At 43.1% G+C, this 22,782-nt stretch overlaps 1 protein-coding gene across 3 annotated transcripts in view; it reads left to right on the top strand.

The window, feature by feature from the left end:
- LOC137912657 (solute carrier family 12 member 9-like) overlaps positions 1-10,204 on the top strand; it is a 32,501-nt gene extending 22,297 nt beyond the window's left edge. The window contains exons 10-14 of one of the 3 annotated variants that reach the window (XM_068756798.1): positions 3,162-3,354; positions 8,040-8,214; positions 8,747-8,893; positions 9,261-9,876; positions 9,982-10,204. In XM_068756798.1, coding sequence (XP_068612899.1) covers positions 3,162-3,354; positions 8,040-8,214; positions 8,747-8,893; positions 9,261-9,876; positions 9,982-10,204 — 1,354 coding nt within the window. Of the gene's footprint in view, positions 1-3,161; positions 3,355-8,039; positions 8,215-8,746; positions 8,894-9,260 lie in introns of all 3 variants that reach the window. The other 2 variants (XM_068756797.1, XM_068756796.1) reach the window with 2 other exon arrangements.
- The last annotated feature ends 12,578 nt before the right edge of the window (positions 10,205-22,782 follow it).

Genomic DNA, 22,782 nt, shown 5'->3' with positions numbered 1-22,782 from the left:
CTCTAGCGCCACCATCATGCCAAACTTTAGAATTAGTTATTAGAATGAATTCTTGAAAAGAAAACTCAAATCTCAAAATGAGGAAAAGAGACAGACTTGAGTCACGAAAGAAACTGAACTCAAGAATGCCCTTCATTCGATGACGGGCGTGTTTAAAATGATGACTGCATCGACTGTTGAAAATGTGCTGCCATAATGGCTTTCATTTTCACAGCGGGGCTCCTTGATGATGTTGGCCGTTTATCGGCTAACGAGACTGATCCTGTGATGCCATTATATGGAAGTTGGGTCACACTGAGTGGCCATGCTCTACCTGGCTTGTCCACTTTCGAATGAGTTCCTGTTTCTAAGTGATTCCTTAAATTCATTCTCGTCTCCACTGATCTGTGATCTTGGGACGGTGACTGGCGTGACGTCTCGCACACTGACCTCTCGCTTTTGGCATCTCCTGGCTGTCCCACTGAGTGTGTGGGCGGTGGGGGGAAAGTATAAAATGTTGTCCCTGCTTTTCTCTCGATGAAATGTCGGATCTCCTTCCATCTTCATTGCTCTCACGTTCTTAATATCCCAAAGGACTTGATTGGTGGCAATTATATCGGAGTGTGTTTTGCTGCGTCGGCTAAATGAGATGAGTCGCTGCGGAACAAGAGGGACGGCAGAAGGGGTGAGTGGGAGGTGATTGTATGGAGGGACGTCGAGACAAAAGAGATGGGTGGGTGAGCTTTTAGTCTAATTACACCCACTCTGCAATGGAATGAAGAGAGAGAGGAGAACCGTGAACATCTCTGGGATAAGTGATGAAGTCGAGAAGAAATGGAAGCAAAGTTTAAAGGCAGAAGGCCAGTCAGCAGCAGCCATACTGGTCTGTCAGGGTCATGCTTCCGTCCAAGTTGTCACAAGGCAGTATGTTGTAATTTGATATAACTTTCACGAGAGTGATCATCCTTTTGTTCCGAGGCAGGATTGTCGATCTTAAAATCCACTGTCTCAGGTGATAAAATATTGCAGTGCAGGAACAGACGACACTATAAAGTTATTTTTGTCAAACTCTGTGTCTTTGCCGAGTTGTGATTATTTGCGAGTCTCTGCAGACCGGCTAACGGTTCTGTGAAATCACAAGCGTTTCGGTGACGGTTTACTCGTAATGTTTGTCCATGTTCATGATTGAAGTAACATAAACTAGTCGGCATAGAACTCAGATTTGATTAGGATACTTAAAGTTCTAGAGGTACACCAACATTATGGCTGTTCACACATTTTTACTAATCCACGAAGTGAATGTTGAACTTTGACCTGCGGTTTAAGCTGGAGGACCGAGGCTGCCCCTTTGGAACCAGAATATCTGCATTAACTCTGTAAATGTATCTCACACAAAAAACAGGAGTATCATCCTGCTTGTCGTCTGGATCATATTTCTTGCAATCCCTCCAATAGGTAACCTGAGACATTTCTTTTGGGGTGAATGGGATAGAAAAAGTGACAGTAAAATTGTCATCCATAGATGCTAACGCAGCTACAAAGGAATGACGGGTAATTTATTGGACTTGGGTTTTGATAATTCAAATTCAATCAGAAATCCTGTGATTCTGGTGAATTGTCACTCCTTTAGTCACCTTTAGTTGACATTTTACAGCCCTCCCTTTCTGCTTTGCCCTGCCATCATAAAGTCAACTTAAACTAAGAGGACGACTTATAATGGAGCTGTCCGTCTATCCCTCTTTCTCTCCACTTTTAATTGAATGTCCATGACAGCAGCAGGTTTTCCTCCTCCTAAGTCATCTGAATCTGTTATTTTACCAATGCAGGCTGAAGTGTGATTACAGCTGGGACTACTTTAATCACTATTTAGCCACATTGCTGCAGATGGAGCAGGGGAATTGTGGCCGATTACATGATGGGAGTGATTTCATCCCCTTTGTGGCTTATAACTCCCTGACTGCTGTAATTTGATAAATGCATTTTAACAGGTACAATGAAAACAACTAATTCATAATAGAATTAAAGCTCACGCACACAAACATGTAAAAGTCTACTTTAATCTTGAGTTTATCTACATGCAGTCTCGGTTCTTTTTTTTTCTTTTTTTTGGTCCCAGCACTAATTAAACAGTGACATTGTAGTTATTTGACCTTCTCATACAACTTCACTATTTCAGTGGAGCTAAGGCTCAAATTGCATTACTCAAGTTTAAAGTGATTGAAAATTTTAATTAAAAAGTTATTTGTTTGCCTTGCCAAATTTATAGTTCAGCTAAAGTAGCAGTTATTACAGCTGAGAGTATGAATGCGTCTACGGTGGTTGCCCTTGAGTCTGTCTGTATGGCTGAAGCTGCCACACGCTCTTAATTAGAATTGGACCTCCAGTCGTCGTATGGGACACCAGATAGAAGCGGCCCTATCTGCTGAAGCATCACTAACAAATGCCAGACAATGATATACTCTGAGTCGAGAGGGGATATTTTTTTTGAAACTACGAGTTCAAAAGGCAGACAATGAGTCATGACTCGAGCCTTGGGTGATACGGAACGAAAGAACAATGTTTGTTTAATTATGTCTAAGATGACCGTTGAGTTGAGGTAACAACCTTCACAGTCTCAGCAGAAATGGACTAGTATGAAATATTTGGTCTAACCCAAGGGCAGATATCAAGTGTCCTGAGAAGTTTCCTAAAGAATATTATTTCTGTCGGGTGCAAGAGGCTCTGGAGGGGGGCGGGGGGGGATTAAGGTGACACTGGAACTCCATCAAAAGCCAAACTAAATGGGTTTTTTTTGGTGAGTGTAGCGACTACTTAAATTAACATATCGTCTGTGTTGGTGAATGTTCACTCTAACAGTGGTTCTGTACTTCATAGTCTCTACTTTTTGTAGTAAAGTCTTTTTTTTTCTGATCAAACAATTGATTACTACAGCTCTGTTATAAATTGATTTGTTGCTTGGTTGCATTATTTTATTATGCTTTAGAAATTGTTTAATAGCCCAGTGAAGACTTTTAGGAAGAGAGGACATTGTAAATATTAGACACTACTTTTACCAGAGGGGGGGGGGGGATGATTAAATGGAATGTGAATAAATTATTAAATATCAAAGCGTTGCCTTCATCAAATCTTTCTGATTTACTGATGAACGGGTGACATCTGTGTTCCTCCTGTCCTCCACACAGGCCCACCTTTCGGTACTTCACCTGGCACACCTGTGTGCTGGGCATTGTGGGATGCGGCATCATGATGTTTCTAATCAACGCCGTCTACGCCTCGGCCAGCATCGCCTTCATGCTGCTGCTGCTTCTGCTGATTCACTACCTCAGTCCCACCTCCAGCTGGGGCTACATCAGCCAGGCTCTTATTTTCCACCAGGTATGAAACACACACGCACCCACCCACACGCATAATCAGACGCTCGCTCTCAATCCTGCATTGTCATTACTAGAGCAACTAAAATGTCATCCTCTCAGCTTTACAAGAACCTGTATCCCTGCCAAGCAATCTTCTATCAAGTTTGTAGAGGCACACACACACACACACACACACACACACACACACACACAGAGACTGATCTCTACTGCCCCTCCCTCGGCCAAACCCTCCGCGTTTAGCAAACAAGCACGCACACACATACAGGCGCATTGTCCCTCAATCTCGCACACACACACACACTACCTTACATTCCAGCAGCTATCCATCACATTTATCAGGTTTACCAGACACACACATGCACACAGGTTTTACATCTTACAACTCAGAAAAGCCTGTTGCTCTCAAGGAGAGGGGGCACCTCTGCCAGGAGGGCCTGTTGCCAAGGGGTTCTGGTCGGGGGAGGGGGATGGCAGAGTTTGCCAGCAACTTGTCAGAGGAAGGAACATTATTACAGCCACTAAAGTTATTGCGCTTTTCTTCCTTGTCCTCCTTCTCCTTCCTACATTCTGTTCTCCGTCTCCTCCTGGACTATTCATCTCAGATTGGAGACGGCAGCTGCGGCACAAAACACTTGAAACGATCCCAAACAAAACTTGAAGGATGATTAGTTGGTAATATGAAGATGTTTTATTTGTTTCTGATCAAGCGGTCGATTGTTGGATCAATGTTCCTGAAGATTAAGATGCCTAACAGCTGACCGAGGATTTTAGGTGACTGCAGCCCTGATTTGAACTGGGTTGTTGCTCTTGTTTTCAAATCATGACGGAATGTTTAAAATCGGTGCGAGTAACACTTAACAGCAGTAATAAAGCATTGAAGGTCGGAGAGGGGCCTTTGTGAACAAAGCCGTGTCCATCCTTCTACCGAACACAAAACGATCGGTTGCATACAGATCAGTATGCGACAGGAGCTATAAATCAGATTTCGTCTTACAATGTTTGTGATTTGGCAGTCATTTATTTCACCAAAATAATAATTAATATTGTATTGCCAATACAAAAGTGATCAAAGAGCTAGAAGAGGCCGAGATGAAGATGCTGAGGTTCTCCGTGGGAGTGTCCAGGTTGGATAGGATTAGAAATTAGGCAATAAGAGGGACAGTGAAGGTTGGACGTTTTGGAGACAAGGTCAGAGAGCAGACTTTGGTGGTTTGGACTTTGGACATGTCCAGAGGAGAGAGAGGGACTATGTCGGTAGAAGGATGCTGAGGATGGAACTGCCAGCGAACAGGGCTAGAGGTCGACCCAGGAGAAGATGCATGGAATTAGTGAGGGAGGACATGAGAGTGGCTGGTGTTGGGGAGGACGATGCAAAGGACACTGCGAAGTGGAGAAGGTTGATTTGCTGCGGCGACCCCTGGCGGGACAAGCTGTAAGAAAGAGATGATGGCTAAGAAATGAGGCTATAACTGGGGTTTTTTTTTTTTTTCTACAAACGTGTCTAACAGCAGTCAAGCGTGTGCATGTACATATCATGCATTCATCTTCAGTCCCTGCACCCTCTAACAGTAGCCGGTGTGGCTGGACGCCAACTGGGTGACATTGACGCAGACATGGGAGGAACTGCTGCTTGGAGCTGAAAATTGTTTAGAAAAAGAACAAAGAAAAAGAAAATGACAGACTAGAAATTCCGATGGTATCACAAGAAGGAAAGATGGAGACCAAATATTTTCAGGGATAGGGGATGACTGATTGAGAAACTACGTGATGGATGAGACTGAAGTGACAGAAGTGATGATAGCCTGATGAATGAGAAGAGGAGAGATGGAGACGGATGATTAGATGAGTGGAAGATCTTATTATTTTTTCACTTCACAGCGATGGGAGAATGGCAATGGTCATGCGGATTATGACGGTAATAATGTTGGAAAGTGTTGCATCTTCATATTTGATCGATGGGTCCATGGACACATGTGTGATCAGTAGCTTCAGGATGTGGAGGCAAAGTTGTCCTGCCAAGAGGGTCGTTGGCATCACCGCTCTTCACTTCCCATCTCAAAAGGAGCTGAAACACAAACTGTCATTCCTTCACTTCACTAAAACTTTCTTACCTCAGGTTTATCAGGCTCCTCCAGAAAGTATTTCATGCGAGTCACTTACTATTTAGAATCTTGAGTGGGGTTTTCTCCAATTGAAGTTTTGACTAAGGGCTGCTTCTTTAAAAGAATAATGCTCCACTCGCCTCTGTCTAAATGGAAGGTGATTACTTGAAGTGCTTGTCAGATTGTCCCTCATTCTCTTGACTGTATAACTCACTCCAGTTTTAATAATGATCACGCAAGAGTGTAAACTACTACTGTACTTTCGACTTGTCCCATGAGGGGTCGCCATAGCAAATCAACCCTCTCCACTTTGCCCTGTCCTTTGCATTGTCCTCCCCAGCACCAGCCACTCTCATGTCCTCCCTCACAGCGTCCATGTATCTTCTCCTGGGTCGACCTCTAGCCCTGTTCCCTGGCGGTTCCATACTTTTATCAATATATAGTCCCTGTCTCTCCTCTGGTGATGTCCAAACCATTGAAGTCTGGCGTCTTTAACCTTATCTACAAAACGTCTCGCCTTCACTGTCCCTCTTATCGTCTCATTTCTAATCCGATCCAACCTGGTCAATCCCAAGGAGAACCGCCGCCACTTCTAGCTCCTCCTGAACTACTCTGACATACTTCTCTTCCACTCTAGACTTCCTCATGCGGTACCACAGTTCTTTTCCAGACACCCTGTCATAGGCTTTCTCTCGATCTACAGAGACACAATGCAGCTCCTTCTGACCTTCCCTGTACTTCTCCATTGGTAGACTCAATGCGAACATTGCATCTCTGGTACTCTTCCTTGGCATAATGCTGCTCACAAATACTTGCTTCTGTCCTTAGTCTAGCCTCAACCACCTTTTCCCATAGCTTTACCCCCCTATAGTTTCCACTCTGTATGTCTCTCTTCTTAAAGTCTTGAAAAACTGAATCATCCCTAAAAGTTCTCCTTCATCTCCACAAGAGTGTATGCAGCAGCATTTACATGGTGGACATGTCGCCACTGGTGTGATGGTCATCAATTCCAATGAACGTATAGACTGAGTGTTAATCATTCCCCGTGGACTGTAGTTTTAGCTCTAATGGTTGGTTCCACTTGGTTACCTTTCCATAATGGTACCTTGGTGCGACCTCATTAACACACATTCAGAATCCTAATGATGGTTGTGTTAGAGTATGCATTATAATACTGATCTACACTCGGGGCTGGAGTTTACACCCATTAGCAATCACAGATGGGTGATCATTTGTGCTATTGACACTTGTGTATACATAACTTTGAGCCCTCTCATGGTCTGATACCCTCATTTGGATATTGATTGAGGTTTGATTTGTTTCTAACACTAACAGGGCTTTGAATGTGTGTGAATGCTGGCTTATGATTGCTCAAACTGCTATATGCAATATAAGTATACCGGTAGTCACTATTTGCCATGCTAACATTAAGTACACATTGTAAACCTTCTGAGACCAACAATACATTTAAACGAAACCTAACTAAGGAGACCGTGCCAACCACAGCTAAGGTTGTGTCATATGTCATGGCACCCAAAAGAGATGGTCTCACGATGGTTTTAATGTTATAATTACCTAGGCAGTGGAGGCTATGTTAATTTTGGCAGGATTATTCTAGCGGGCATTAAACTTTGCTAATAATCTGAATCGGGGATTTTTTTTTTATAGTTTTAAACAAGAGCTCAGATTTAGCTTGTTGAATATGAAATAAGAATGAGGTGACAATTTAGCAAGTCCAATTAATCAAGCATGTTCATTAGAAATGTAATGGCTGGTTTTAAGTTAAGCACAAATAAAGCACAAAAACCCAAGAGTATGACAAGCTTCTCAACGGAACTGCCACGGAGTGCTGAGGGGTAGTGATATGGAGCAAAGGTGAATTTAATCAGGTAAGTAAGAGGTGACCTTTATTAACTACTGCAGCTCCTCTTTTCATGAAACAAGAAAAACTGAAATTGGATGAAACGGCAGTGTTGACTACCTGCTTTTATCTTTTTTGCATCAGGTCAGCTCATTAACTTTGTTGTTTTTAAAGTGTTTAACTGATTTGTTTTCACTGCATAAGAAGTTGCATGCAATGACATTCATTATATGCCTGAAATTCAGGTGGTTGCATAAACTCATGTAAAAACATTGTACACTAATGATCCATGAAAGTTGCTTCCCCTTTCTGCACACAAACTCAGCCAGACATTAAATGCATTAGAAGACATGAAGAAAATGTATATATGGCCAATTTCTACCTGCTTAATTAAAACCCTGAAGCATTTCAGGGTTTTATTCTTGGCTGGAAAAGTATAAATAAATAAACAAATTGTGGCTCTTTCTTGCAAGTTTGACAAGCATATGTGCGCAATTTATATTGCCTGCAGAAATTAATTTAGGGAGCGGGTTTTGTGTGATTAAAGTGGAAGACTCAGTCTCAGATGGCTGCAGAGACATCTCTCTTATAGGAACACCCTCATCATATTCATGGCTGTCTGAATGTCAGTGACTCCAGTGGGATAGACCCCCCCCCCCCAGCCATTACATATGAACAAATAAACAAACCTCCCAATAACAGCCCTCGTTCCATCTCCTACAGGTGCGCAAGTACCTCCTGATGCTGGATGTGAGGAAGGACCATGTCAAATTCTGGAGGCCTCAGATCCTGCTGATGGTTTCCAACCCTCGCAGCAGCGTGGGCCTCATCACCTTCATCAATGACATCAAGAAGAGCGGCCTGTACGTGTTGGGGCATGTCCAGTTAGGAGACCTAAGTAAGGGCAATGACATCCAGCTCTCCCACCAGAAACTGGCCCCCCAGATGTTGTTTTGTCTGTATGCACAAATCTGACAATATAATGAATGTGTTAAACTTAAAAATAGTCACTTTTTGTTGAGGGTTTTTTTTAGGTGTGTTGAAGGGAACCTGAGGGTTGTCGTGCATTCTTTAGAATCCAAACCTTCTGAATGACTGGCTGCTGAGGCATTTTGTTTTCATATATATGAAGTAGTGGTTGGCATAATTTCACTGAAAAGGAGTTTGATGTTTCGGACTTCCATCGCTTGCTCCTGAAATCTGAAGTTTTAGAGGTTTGGTTCGGCTAAAACTAAAAGGGAAATATCTCTAAAGTGCCTTCCCCACCCGCGACGTGTCAGTTATATTGACTGCTCTTCTCTGATTTGGACATGAATTGTTTCAGGCCTTCTTTGCCTTTTACCCTATCTGATTTTTTTTTTTTATTCTTCTGTTGAACCATCAGCTATATTTCTCCTTTCATTCCATCTTGCTTTCTATCATCCCCACAGACACGTTGCCATCTGACCCTTTGCAGTCCCAGTACGACTCCTGGTTGTCGCTGGTGGACCAGCTAAACATCAAGGCTTTTGTCAACTTGACCCTGGCTGATTCTGTGCGTCATGGGATTCAGCATCTCCTCTTCATCTCTGGACTAGGTCAGTATCACAACGGCGAATCAACTTTTGTGTGACGTTTCTCCTTCTAGTCCTTGTCTACATCCTGCGGTTCTCAGCTTTATGGTTGTAATTGGTCCTTCGCGATCCACGATGGTCATTGTAAAACCAAACTCGTATCTGTAAAGAGGCTGAACTTTCTGTCTTTCTTGTTCTGTCCTTGTGGCTGTCTTGCTGCTTTGGCTCCCTCTCATGCCAATACTCGTTTTCTTCGTCTGTCTCTTATTTGTAATTTATGAAATAACCAATCCTCTACTTCTTACCTTTCATTTAACATAGGAAAAAGTGGCGAGCACGGTGAAATAATTTATACCATTGGTGTCATTCTATCCCTCGTCGTTGCTCCCAGGTGGAATGCGTCCGAACACCCTAGTCCTTGGATTTTATGATGACTGTCTCCCAAATGACAAACTGATTGATCCATCGCTGGCTACCATTCAGTGCACAAGTGCCATAGAAGCCTCGCAGGACTACGAGCGACACTCTCCTCTCTTCCATTTTGCTCCCCTACGGGGTTTCAACGGTGGACAAGACGACGGGAAGGTACTTGGGCCACAAGAATATGTAGCGATCATCGCTGATGCTATGAAGATGCTAAAGAATGTGGTGCTTGCCCGGTACTTCAACAACTTTGAGCGATCACAGATCCTTTCCCCGCCCGCCTCGTCTCCTGCGAGGGGAGCTGTGTACGTTGACGTCTGGCCGGTCAACCTCCTCCGTCCCGACAGCAGTAGCTATGTCGATACCTGCTCTCTGTTCCTTCTCCAGCTAGCCTGTATCCTCAACATGGTGAGAGCCTGGCGCAAGACAAAGCTCCGTCTCTTCCTGTGCGTAGAGGAAGGCCGAAGCTTGAGGGGCTCGGAGGAGAAGCTGAGTCAGCTGCTGAAGGAGTTGAGGATCAAAGCTCAGATCTACCTCGTGCCCTGGGACCAGCAGGTTGCGCTTCACTGGCAGCGCCAAGGCACGTGGGGCAAGAAGAATTCATCGCAGTCTGCTCATTCCGCTCCAGATGAGGGCAGCCCGAGTGCAGATGTGGAAGAAGATGATGATTGTGCTACCAACTTCCCAAGCAACACTACGCGGTTGTCAAACGACTACCTGTCATCTGTTAATAAGCTGATCCTGGAATCGGCACAGCCTGCTCCTGCCGTGCGTTTCCTGTACTTGCCCCGCCCCCCAGCTGACACCCGCCGTTACGCCACTTACTTGGGCCAATTAGAGCTGCTGACCCAGGGCCTGGGCCCCACGCTTCTTATCCATGGGGTCACCCCTGTCATCACAACTGACATTTGATCAAGCCCCTTCCCAGATCGACGGATGAGTTTATCGACATTATCGCCAGGTTCCGTCTGAAGGTGATCTCGGTGGACCGAACTCCCCACACAACCAATCACCGTTAACACCATCTGGCACGTTTTGAAGGTATGATGAAGAACAAAGTCCGTCTGGCACATTTTGAAGGTATGATGAAGAACAAAGTCCATCTTGCACATTTTGAAGGTATGATGAAGAACAAAGTCCGGAGGATCAAACTATTTTAAGAAAACGTGAAATGAGCTGTAGTTCTGGAATTCTGATCATGTCTGAAGGAGCCATGGTGTCAAATTTGAGTCAACCTCTTTGGAAAATGTTGACTGAGTGAAACTAAACTGATTTTCAGACAATTGTACAACCTGTCAAGCAGACCAGTTAGACGTGGTACTAACTTTAATATAGAATGTTTTTAATCTATTGCTTCCGTTTTTAACTTGTGTGCCAAGGATTCACGAGAAGATAGAGCTCGATAATTTAGCTTGAGCTACAGAATCTGCACCCAAGAGAGATCTGACTCCCGGTAATCCTGCACAACAGTAGAAAAGAACTGACATTCATGAAGTATCTTGCAATAGAACAAAATCCAGGACTTTTCCCCAGATGTACTTGAATTTTCCACATTCTTGTGTGGAAAGAATGGAGATTTTTACAAATTTGTTGCAGTAATTTTCACTTTTAAAAGAGCTCTGCCAGTCTAATGAACAATAATAAAGCAAATCTATTCATCAGACAAACGTTCCTCTGTGTTTGGAGGAGCAGCACCACATGACCTTGACTGTTCTAACGAGCAGCAAAAAATCTGCGCCATGAAGTGTTTCAATGAATTTTGCCTTATTCTTGCTCGATTCTGTTTTTCATGCACATTCTGTGATGTTGATGCTGAACTGATTTATCATCTGGCTGTAACTCCTGATGCATTCTAGAGAAACCTTCAAGTCCTGCAGTGCAAATTCTTTCAAATGATCATTCCATAAGCCAACAAATCGAAAGGAGCCTCGTTAGATGGAGACGCAGTTTGAACTCATTCCATTGCAGACAGGAAGTTGGACTTCCTTCCAGTCGCCATTTGCTTTTTCTTTTTAACAGCTTGAAACAAAGGATCCAGTTAAACAACATCTATGGTGCTGCTATCGAAGCGTTTAGTTTTATTCCAAAACTATTTTATTTTTGTGGGACCTCAGGAAGACTTTCCAAATGCACTCTTGTCCTTCCTCTTTACAAAATGTGCACAGTCCTGCTCTTGAAGTCCATCGTCATGTTTATAATACCTCCTGTGATTATCCAGAATCTTTTATTGACTTTTATGTATTTTAGGTACTCTGACTCATAAATGGGTTTTACTCACTAGTAATCGCATATTGAAGTGCCTTTGTTGATTGTCATAACTGATCTATTCTCCAGTGCCAGCCTTTACCCAGAGTATTACTGATATGAAGTAAGACGATGTATCTTTCTCTGAACAGTGTCATCAAATATTTTGTCCAACAAACCGGCTAATACCAAAACGAAGGCTACTAGAAGCGCAAGTCTATACGATCTCGGTCTCGGTACGATGTCCTATCGAAACATGTGCTGGTAATGTTCTGTCTTTTTCTTTTTTCCCCGGGATGTTAAGCAAAACAACTGAAATGTTATTGAGCAGCAAACAATCGTTCTTGACTGATTGGCTGTAACCACGAATCTGTCGGTACAGTAGCGCCTCGCACGTAGTCATATCTCTCTGAGTACACGGTTAGGTGAGTATTACCTCCACCCTCTACCCAAGTCCATTGTATGGCCATCATGTTTTCTCACCACATCACGACACTATCTTCACACGTGTGTTCACCATGATTTGCTTTTAACATTCAGATTTTCCTACAATTTTTAGTTTGGGAAAACAATTTGAATGTGAAATTTGGTCATAAGTACAAAACATAAAGGCACATAACCAAATTATAACTACCGGTACTACGCGAAGCTCACTAAAGTGTGTTCCTTGTGTTTGTGCAGGGTTTGGGGGATATTTCATAAACACAAGGATCTCCATGAGTTAGAAAGGCGGTCTGAAAATGCTCTCAGGTGTCGTCTCAGATTATACAGCAGCTAAGCTATTCTAAACGCCTCAGTTAACGCCTCAGATAAATTTAGTTATTTGCCGTTTTTGATAAAATCCTCTAATCAAAACAATCACAGCTTTAGATGTCACGAATGCTTGCTCTGCTTGGACAAACATTTCGGATGAATTCATGTTCATGACATGGCTTCATCATCCTTGGGGAAAATATTGCATCCTGTACGCTGGTAATGACAAAAGGCTGAAGTGTTTTGACTTGAGAAGATGCGTTGTGTAGTTTATTTATTCCGTGATGGCCTCTTGTTTGGATACTGTACCATTGGCACTGCATTTTATCTTTGTCTTGGAGTTTTCATGGGTGTGCAAAACGATCCTGCGGGACACGTGAAGGAGCTGAAATGTTCTTTGATTTCCTGTTAATCTTATAATAAATATATATTCTTGATTAAATGGAAATTGAAATGACTTTCTTCTTATTTTTTTGTTTGATTTTAACAACTACATTGTTTGAAGTCGAGATCAAACTGAATCCCTCGGAGCGTCTGGATTTTGTTTCATTTGAGCTGAAAACCAGTTTGTATGTTTTTTATTTGCGTGTCTTCAGTACTTGTTTGTTTGGGGTAAACTTTGGAATTAAATGCCGAGAGAGCTCAGCTGCTCTGACAGAGAGATACTAGAAGGTGCAGGATAGCAAAATTACCTTGTCCTACAGTCACCTTTGTCACCGACCAGGCAGAAATGGATTCCATCCAAATCTAAATATCTTCACACATAAATACGGCCTGTGTTGAATTAACAAAAATATACTAGTGAATCCATGTTGGTAGAAGTGGGATTAGCCTGTGCTGGATTAATTGCCTACATTTATATGACGGGAAACATTGACACCGTTTCTTAGTCCACTTGAGCGGCAACCAACCATTCAGGGTTCATACGTTTCCAATTAAATGCCATTCATATTTTTGGGATTATATAAAATGTTGGGAAAATTAGGTCATAAATTGGGTTTAATTTGTAAAACTTTGTTCTCAAATTGGCAAAGAAATTTTTTTGCTTGCGACTCAACTCGTCATCAAACATACTTGACAGTAAATGCTTGGCTTGTGCTTTGAGGCCTCGAAGATCATGTACAAGACGGAGGAGGGTGGCAGCGGTGTAGAAGATGAACTACTCACCTAAAGGCATAGCAAGCGTGTGTGTGTGTGACAAAATCAAAACGAGACCATCCGGTCTGAGTGTGTTCGCCTCCGAGTCTGCTCTGTCATGTGCATCCCCCCGATCAGAGGAAAGTTATCGCCACCTTGTCACTTTCACCGGGTGTCGTAGCTCTAACCACCGGGCGCGCCAGCAGGATACACACTTCATCATCATTTCAACCACACTTTTCCATTTCATCTCCTCCTCTGCATCTTCAGATCCGCTTAATATTACATGACTCGCACATTTCCAGACTTCTAAGATGGATCAGAGGGTGGAAAGTACAGTTTAGTCACACTGACACTCAGATCCATCAGCTAGTTAAGGTTTTCAGAGGCCAAACAGACCTCTGGCTTTTCCTGCAGATCATGTTTGCATCCCAATATGCCGTGTGTGTGTGTGTGTTGGCCCCATCCAGATTATAGAACGAGGCCGTTCATAGAGTATTACCGTCTGATTGTGAATGAATCCGAGATGCTGCTTCGCTCCAGCTGTGTGCCACTGAGACTGCACTTCAGTGAAAACATGAATGTTTTGTCAATTACTGACAACAAACCAGGAGCAAAGTGTTTCTAGTTGTGTAATTAGTGTGAGAAGAGACAGCCTGAGCAAATCAATTTCCTGTTTGTCAAATCCCCCCTAAAGACTTTTGATCCTTGAACACACTGGTCTGCTTTTACATTTGTCCAACTTGCCGTGGAACGAACATTTGTCTAACTTGCAGGAAACGAACGTCTGGACGGGCGTATCGTGTGTGAAGTAAACAGATACACACACATTAGCATACTTTCATGCCATCGGCGGTGTCGTGTAGGGAAGGCTCGCTGTGCTCCATGTCGACTTGTCCGCTGCGCTCTTGAATATGTATGTAGGATGTACTTGCAGAGCCGCAGGTGAAGGAGCGCCTCATTGCTTATTCTGTTTAAAGTTTGACCAACGCTGCAGTGAGATTCATTCCTCTCTCTCACACACACACACACACACACGCCGGACAGGTAAAGATGGTAGCCTCCTGGATGAATGTTATTTCATGCCCTTTTGTCTTTGACTTTCATCCTTCTATGCATCCTTAGCCTTGTGCTAACAGTAAGGGTAGCCTCCGAGGTCCCAGGGTGATTTCGTGGAACTGATGCGTATCTTTGTGGTCATTGTACTCGGGGACAATTGTGTGAGCCGTCCATCTCCCCCCTCGAGCGCTGGGAACGGATCGGAGCTGTTGCCGTGGCAGACTCGGGTAAATTCATTTGAAGTCGTTGGGACAGGTTAAGTAAACTGTGTGTTCCCTTCCAGTGCCTATTTTAACTTCTTTGTTCAGTGTTTTCATCTTCATTGATCCGCCACGCTCCTTATATTCTTATAGCTCCATTTACTTTCGTGCCGACAGCTTTGCATCCAAAGTGTGGATGCTGTTTATTCAGTGGGGAGTAGATCCTCAGTGAAAATGCTAGTGTGGAACAGTGCAGGTTCTAATCATGAGATAACTAATAAATCTCAAATTAAGGAGCATCATTTCCCCCCAGACATCATCAGAACAGTCCCGTAAGCCATGAACTTTGAGCATTTTAGCTTAATAGTTTAATCTTTCTACCTATTGAGCTCAAATAATGAACCGATCGGTTGTGCCCTTTGTGTGTAATGTTCAGCCTGCTTAAATAATATTATGAAAAAGCATGCTTGACTCATTTCTCAGTAATCAGAGCAATGACCCCCCCAAAGGTTGAACAAAAAGGTCTCGCTGCTTGTCATTATCTGTCCTCCTCGTTTCCTCCGCTCAAACTGCAGATGGAGCTGCATCCATTCAGTGATGAAGATGAGATTTCCATCCACCTCTTCCTGTGTACCTCTACTTCCGTTTGATCCTTTTTGTTGTTCAGGAACAAACAATGTCTCCTTACAGGGTCGAGGGCAATCACTCCAGCAGAGTGAGGGGGGGGCAGGACGAGGGCCGCGGTTCAGGGATACTAGCGAGCTAAGTGTTTGTCTTTGCGTGTTTATGGCAGTAATCAGCACATTTTAACGTGTGAAAAATGCTCGAGCCAGTCGTGCGGGGAAAATGGACAAGTAATGGAGTGTTACCGCAAAGCGCACCCATGGGGTCCATTCACATGCACGCACGCCTGGTTGTGGAATCATTCGCTAAACATTAAATAAAATGTCAGAAGTTAATTGCAAGTGCTTTTACTGAAATGGTCATTGGTCTGCATGATTGATCAGATTCAAGAAGTTGAAAGACAATTTAAAGTTGTGATAAAATAGTGGAGGTGCTCCCGGAAGCCCAGCAAGGTCTCAGTAGATGAGCCAGGCCCCAGAAAATCAACAGTGGAACATGAGGGGGGGGGGGGGGGTTGAGACCACCTCCAATATATCTATTAATGGCTGTTGTAGGTGCCTGGATAACAATGACACCGATCAATAACCTCCCCCTCTCATTAGGAATCAACGACTGTCAAATTCTATGAAAGTATTATTCAAATACTTTTTTCAGGGCCTTCCTCCAGCAAGGTGGAACAACCCTCGGCGTGTCTGTTTATCCCTTCTAATGGGAAAAATCTGTTTAAAATACTGTGGTTTAACACACCGTGTTAACACAGTTGTTCTTTAGAATAAAACGTTCCTACAAAAGTCCTGTACCAATGATGACATCCTGAAACACACCGATTTCAGAAAGTGAAAGAAACTGTTGACTGATTTCTTTTATCTAGATTTGATCTACGCCCTTTGATTTCGCTTGCATTGGCTGTTTTTCATCTAGACAGCAAATAAAAACCTTTGTTTTCTGGTAGGAGCCAATAAAAAAAAAAAAAAAAAATCATTCTAGACCCTGGAGCAGCCGGTGAGTTCCTGTCGGAAGGTTTTGTGCTTGGGTTTGATTCATAGACTTTGTGGTGGTTTAAAAACGCTCAAATGTTAGACGGTGTGTTACCGCCGGGGGTCTGAGGATCTTGGTTGACCTACAAATCTAAAATGTTGGGCTTAGTAAATCAATTGTGCTGAAAGAAACAAGCTTGGGTTCTCTTTCACCACAACTGCAGGTATGATTTTATTCATGACCAGCGTTTTACGGTGTCTGATGAATTTGTATATGATGATGACAGATGTTATTTTTCCGACTGCATCATGAAAGCTGTCTCCGAATAGAGAAGATGACTTCCTCGTCAGCTGACATCTGTATTCACGGCCGCTGCCCACTGTCACTCTGAGGGCAACCTCCCTAACCGTCTCACCCAACTGAACAAACTGCCGTCGCCAGGGAAGGGAGCCGGCAGAACGACTCGCACATCCCTGGAATATCTGGCTTATAACCAAGTCAGACTTTAAAGTATCTTCATCTCCAATAATGTCTTGTATTTCTGAAGTTTATTTCTGTTGGATAGATTCCTACAAACGCTGAAATGAATGTTGCAACTAATTAAAGGATTGTATACATTGGTCATTCTCATAGAAACAAGGTTCCACAGATGTGTGAGGGTGTGAGAGAGTGGTTGTGTGTGGCCCTGTGAAGCGCTGGCGACACGTTCAGGGTGTACCTCGCCCATAGCAAGCTGGCATAGGCTCCGACAATTCCCTTTACCTGCAAAGTAGAAGAGAATGTATTAATTAATGGGAGATGTTTTAATTACCATGTCTGCTTGTTTGAAGAGGAGGAAAGGTCTATGGTTAGTTTGGAGGTAAAATAAACTTGTGCGCTGCCAGATGAATACAGTTTAAAGAAGCCAGCAATATGGGAGCTAATATTTGGGTCAACATTTTCGTCTGAATCATGACTTTGCTAACTTAAACATGTCTGATCTAATTATTCTGGTCCGATGCCAGCTGCAGTCAAATATTTTTTGTGCTCCCGTGTCTTAAATTTAAATAAATGTAACACATAATATATCTGACATTGTTGAAAATGTAAAAGCACAGTCTGTCGTCCAATCACAATTGGTCTTGATGATGGCATCACCCATTAGCCCCACCTTCTTCAGCTCTCATTTAGTAACGTGGTTAATTTTAAGTCCACAAAATTGGCCTAATAACTAGAAATGAAAGGGTCACTTTAATTTTTTTTTTGACATCTGGCATTAATCCACCATTAATCCACCACTGAAACTTTTAATACTCCTTAGGCTCGGTGTCAGAGTTTATACCGGGAGGAAGAGGAAAAATAAACAAATATAACTTAATGGAAAGAGGTGGAGGACGGGATAGTAGTGACTGGGATGGAGCAATTGGGGCTCAGGAGTTGAGGAGGAAGAAGAAATAAGATAAGACATCTTAATTTAGTTTTAGCATCTGCTTAAGTCTGCAGTGCAACCTGCTCTGCCGAGGCAGACAGCAGCAGGCTCAGTTTCCCACACTAACAGATGGATTTAGACTCAGACACTCGGCAATATCCGCCGCCTCAGGTGAGATTTTGGAATTTGGTATTGAATCAAGCGTATCAAATCAGTCCCGGGATATGAAAAGTTGATGCGAAAATGGGATTTCCTTTTTTAATTAGTCAATCGGCTGCCATATTTCAGCGCCCCACCTGCATGGTTTATTCCTCCAGCCTGTGAATTGTGTATATTTCTCAATTCTGTGTCATGAAAAGAGGCGAAAACGGCATAGAAAAAGCAGACTTTAACTTAATGACGGCTGAACCTGTAGGAGAAAGCATGGAGAATATAGTATTCATATTTTCAGCAGTGCGTTTAAATGGCGTGTACAGTGATCTTTATGGTTGAAACAAATGTCTGTGTGATAAGCAGGAGGTCAGCAGTGATCGATTACACACCATACATCTAAACAACCTGAACCTCAGCATCTTCATCTCCTCCACTTCTAGCTCCGCCTCCTGTCTTTTCCTCAGAGACACTGTCTCTAAGCCGTCCATCACGGCTGTCCTCACCACTGTCTCTAAGCCGTTCATCACGGCTGTCCTCACCACTGTCTTGTGGACCTTTCCCTTCATCCTCGCTGACACGCTCCTTTCACAGAGCACACCTGATACTTTCCTCCACCCATTCCAGCCTGCCTGCACACGATTCTTCACCTCCTTTCCACATCCTCTCCATCACTCTGCACTTTTGACCCGAGGTACCTGAAGTCATCTACCTTCTTCACGTCTATTCCTTGACTGATATTATATATTATACACATCGGTATACTGTGCAGGGCGGCACAGTGGTGCAGTGGGTAGCGCTGCTGCCTCACAGCAAGAAAGTTTGTATGTTCTCCCCATGTCTGTGTGGGTTTTCTCCGGTTTCCTCCCACCTCCAAAAACATGTAATTTAGGTGAAATAATTACTTCAAAATTGTCCGTAGTGTGTGAGTGTGTGTGTGAACAATTTTCTGTCTCTGTGTGTCCCCGCGATGCGCTGGCGACGCGTGCGAGGTGTACCCTGCCTCTCACCCATAGCTGGGATAGGCTCCAGCAACTCCTGTGACCTGCAAAGCGGAAAAGCGGAAGTAAATGGATGGATGTTTTACTGTGCTCTGTGTGTGTGTGTGTGTGTGTGTGTGTGTGTGAGTGTGCTTCTGTTGTAAATCTGAATTTAGTTTTATAGCGAGGACTGTGGAAGCATTCAGACTGAAGTTATTTTGCTCCAACCGAGAAATGAAAGAGAGATTGCGTGTGTGTGTGTGAGAGAGAGTGTGTGTGTGCGCGTGTGTGCGTGGGTGGGTGGGTGAATGGAGAGAGGGTATAGAAAGAAAAATAAAACCACAGATAGTTTTTTTCCTAAGTCTCCCCTCTGATTGAATCTGTTGAGGCGTGGCATTGAGATAGATCACACAGTGTGTGTGTGTGTGTGTGTGTTTGCGTGTGTGTGTGATCGGATGTTACTTAAAGTGGAAAAAGATGGAATTTCTCATCCATTTCCGAAAGACATGTGTCAATATCTTTCCTGCTTTTACTTGTTGATGTATTTGCGGCATGATAAACACATTAGCGCGTTCATCAGCATTGAAGCAGCCCGCTGTGTGTGATTAGATATTTACTCCGTGCTGCAGCGTGTGATTAAGTGCGGAATGAAGCGGTGGCTTTTACGCAAGGCTGCGTCCCAGACCCTGCAATCACAGCATCGGTGCACACACGGGGGGGGGGGGGGGGGGGGGGGGGAGTACATCAGAGCGCTGCACCATTTAATATCTGCTCTAAAGGAGTTTGTCACATTTATAAACGTATTGATTATTGATGAAACACTCACCTGCCCCAGTGTCTTAAAGAAGCTTATTCTGCTGTGAGCACCTTAAAGGAGCAGTTCACCCAAAATATCAAGTCCTTATCAGTCATCATCTGATCAACCTCTTGCAGATGGGAAGTTGATTACGTTTTTTTTTTTTTTTCCACAAAGCATTCCTGGCGCTCCACAGCAAAATGTAAAAAGTTGTTATTCACACTTTTAAAACATGTTTTTGTTTTGAATGCTCCTCATCAGGTTTCTCTGAACTACATTCATGCTTTGGTTTGTTGTACTGTATATTTTGCTGCACAATACATTTTATATTCATATCATGGAAACTAAAAGCCTTTTTACGACATAGATTTATACCCAAAAGATACAAGATGATATCCAGAATTTAATCAAAATTTTCAGAAACAATCCAACTCAAGAATGAAAAGAAGAAAGAGAGTGAACGCTGAAATCCTTTAGCAGAGAAAGAAATGTACCAATTCCCAACTTGTTTAGCTCAATTTTTACACAGACAGTCGTTTCCAAACTACACAGTTTTATTCCATGCTGGAGGCTATGAAGGGAAGCATTCACTGCAAAACTGTTACTGGATATATTTGAGCATTTCAAACAGATTTACGCATTTACACCTTCATAAAAAAATGCTCTGCAGTAATGGGGTTTGCGTTGTCATCTTACAACAACTTTATTTTCCCGGAGAACAGCCGAATGTCTCGCTGACGGATAAATCACCAGAAAGCATTCGGGGATATGAAACTCATCTTCGTGCTCCAATTACCGGCTTCTGATCGTCTCTTCCCCGGCTTTTTCTCAATGGGGGGCCTCAAGAACTATGGTTCGAACCTCTCATGTCACCTTTGCCCCCCCCCCACAGGGATCCCATCTTAACTGACAGGTGTGCCGTCTTAAATGTTATTGTGAAAATCAATCGTCTTTGTAAAGTACACCACCGCTGAGGCCACACAAGAACAGGGAAGTGTGTGGACGCGTGAAGCAATGCTCCCTTTCTTTTGCATCGGCGTCTTGTTGTTTCTCCCTGTGTGTGTGTGTGTGTGTTTGTGTGTCTGTGTCTGATGTGTGATGATAGATTCACAGACCCCTCACATATGCTGGAGCAATCACACACACACACACACACACACACACACACACACACACACACACACCCCTCATGCTGCTCCTCTAATGAAAAAGGCCAGAGAGAGAAGAAAGGCAGAGTGGGTGAGAGAACGAATGGATGAATATGACAGGGACTGAATGATGAGAGGAAAAGAGGGATAGAATTGAAACAGATAAGAGAAGAGAGCTGGAGAGCTGTTAAAAAGGGGACACTTTTTGGACGTCTAATCGGGGGAGACGCCACAGAGGATGTGTAAAAAAATATGTCAGTAAACTTTGGATGGGATGAGAAATATTTGGAAACCAAATCGAAGGGGTGGAGGCTGAAAGAATATGATTGAATGTAGCTTGTCTTTATGAGGTTGTAAGTCTGTTTTTCTTGATGAAAGTGGTTTTTGGTTTATAGCCGACCCACCGCTTGGTCGATTCTCCCCTCTCACCATGTGTGAATACATTACAATACCCCCAGAAGTATAGATGCCTCACAAATTATTATTCTGTCCATGAAATGTTCCAAAAACAAAAATATTCCAGTTTGTTCCTGAGACATTTCTACTTCTTTTTTTTTTTACTTTGGTGCGACATTTCTTTGGTGCGACATTCTCCCTCAGTATTAATGAGAAGAGATAATAATGGCCTCCGTTTCTATCAAACCCTTCTCCACCTTTCTCCACCATGCATCTCGCTCTCCCTCTCTCCTCGACTCCTTTCCTTTCCTCCTTAAGCTTGACATTTTCTGCTCTCCTCTTCCCTTCCTCTGTTTTTCTTCTCTATTTTCCTGCCTCTCTTTCACTCATCCCTCAGTTCTATCACTTTTCTTACTTCCGACCTTTTGGTTTCTCTCTCTCGTCATACGATTGGCTGTTTTTGGTGCATTTGGCTTTATTTGTGCTAACAAACCCTTTTTAGTTTATGCCCGCTGAGCAGCTTTCTTCTGCTTCACTGATGTTTTCTTTCATTCTACACTTTCATTTCTCTTTTGTCTCATGTTCTCTGTTTCATCTTTAGCTTTGCCCCAAGTTGAGCTTGATGTATTACCATGACAACGCAGGCTGCCAGGAGCAAGACAAATCGTTTACACACTCAGAAGACATTAAAATCATCCCACTGTAGTTGTGTCTTTATCAGAAAAGTCTGCTAAAGCATATTCTACATTTCCAGAAATTCACCAATGAACCAATAAACTGGTTAAGATTAAGATTAATTTAGTCAACTAAGACTAATGGTTCTGCTTGGCATTACAAACAGCTTCCCTCATTGTACCACAGTGTCAGATATTGAACTGGGATGCGGAGGGGCTTTTGATGCTGCTTATGGTCTTTGCTATCCTGACAAGGGTGCCATATAATATAATAAAAATATGTATATTTCCATCAATTGTGTTGCATCAAAGGAATTACAATTGCAAATGAAGAGTAACCAAAAAGATTCAACAAATAAAAAAGGAATCATGATGATTCGCCAACTCTCTCCTTGATCCGCTGACAGTGAGTGAGGGGGAGGGAAAGGCAATGTGCTGTTTCAGATAAGCACAAAGTTCTTTCTTCAGGAACACAACATCTTTCAATCACACACACGCGCACACACACACACACACACACACACACACACTTCGAGAGCGGTGGTTTGTGCTTTTGATAAAACTCTATTTGTATGCATTTTTTTTTGTATATACTTTCTTGTTGTAAATGTTCTCACTGTGGGGGGGGGGACTCTCTCGCCTACCTCACATAAAGGCCTTGCAAGGTTGAAATGAAATACAACGCAAAGAGAGGCAGGTCAAGTCATAAACCAAAGTCTAACGTCTCAGTTCTCTTTGCAGGTCAGTCTTAGGATTCGAATCGAGACAACTCTCGGGAAACCCACAACTCTGGGAAGTTGGGACAATATCATCTCCTCTTATTGGTCCTTGCCTGATCTGAGAGCCATGGCCATTGTGAGTGGACTATTTCTTATCAGTCTCATGATGACACACATAACAAACACGCTACATCGGCCAGGTGTGTTTGTATGTGTGTACGTGT

This window comes from Brachionichthys hirsutus, unplaced genomic scaffold, assembly GCF_040956055.1.
Source record: "Brachionichthys hirsutus isolate HB-005 unplaced genomic scaffold, CSIRO-AGI_Bhir_v1 contig_769, whole genome shotgun sequence".
NCBI classification, from domain to species: Eukaryota; Metazoa; Chordata; class Actinopteri; order Lophiiformes; family Brachionichthyidae; genus Brachionichthys; species Brachionichthys hirsutus.
Note: the sequence above shows the minus strand (reverse complement) of the source record. Positions and strands in the feature narration are given on the sequence as shown.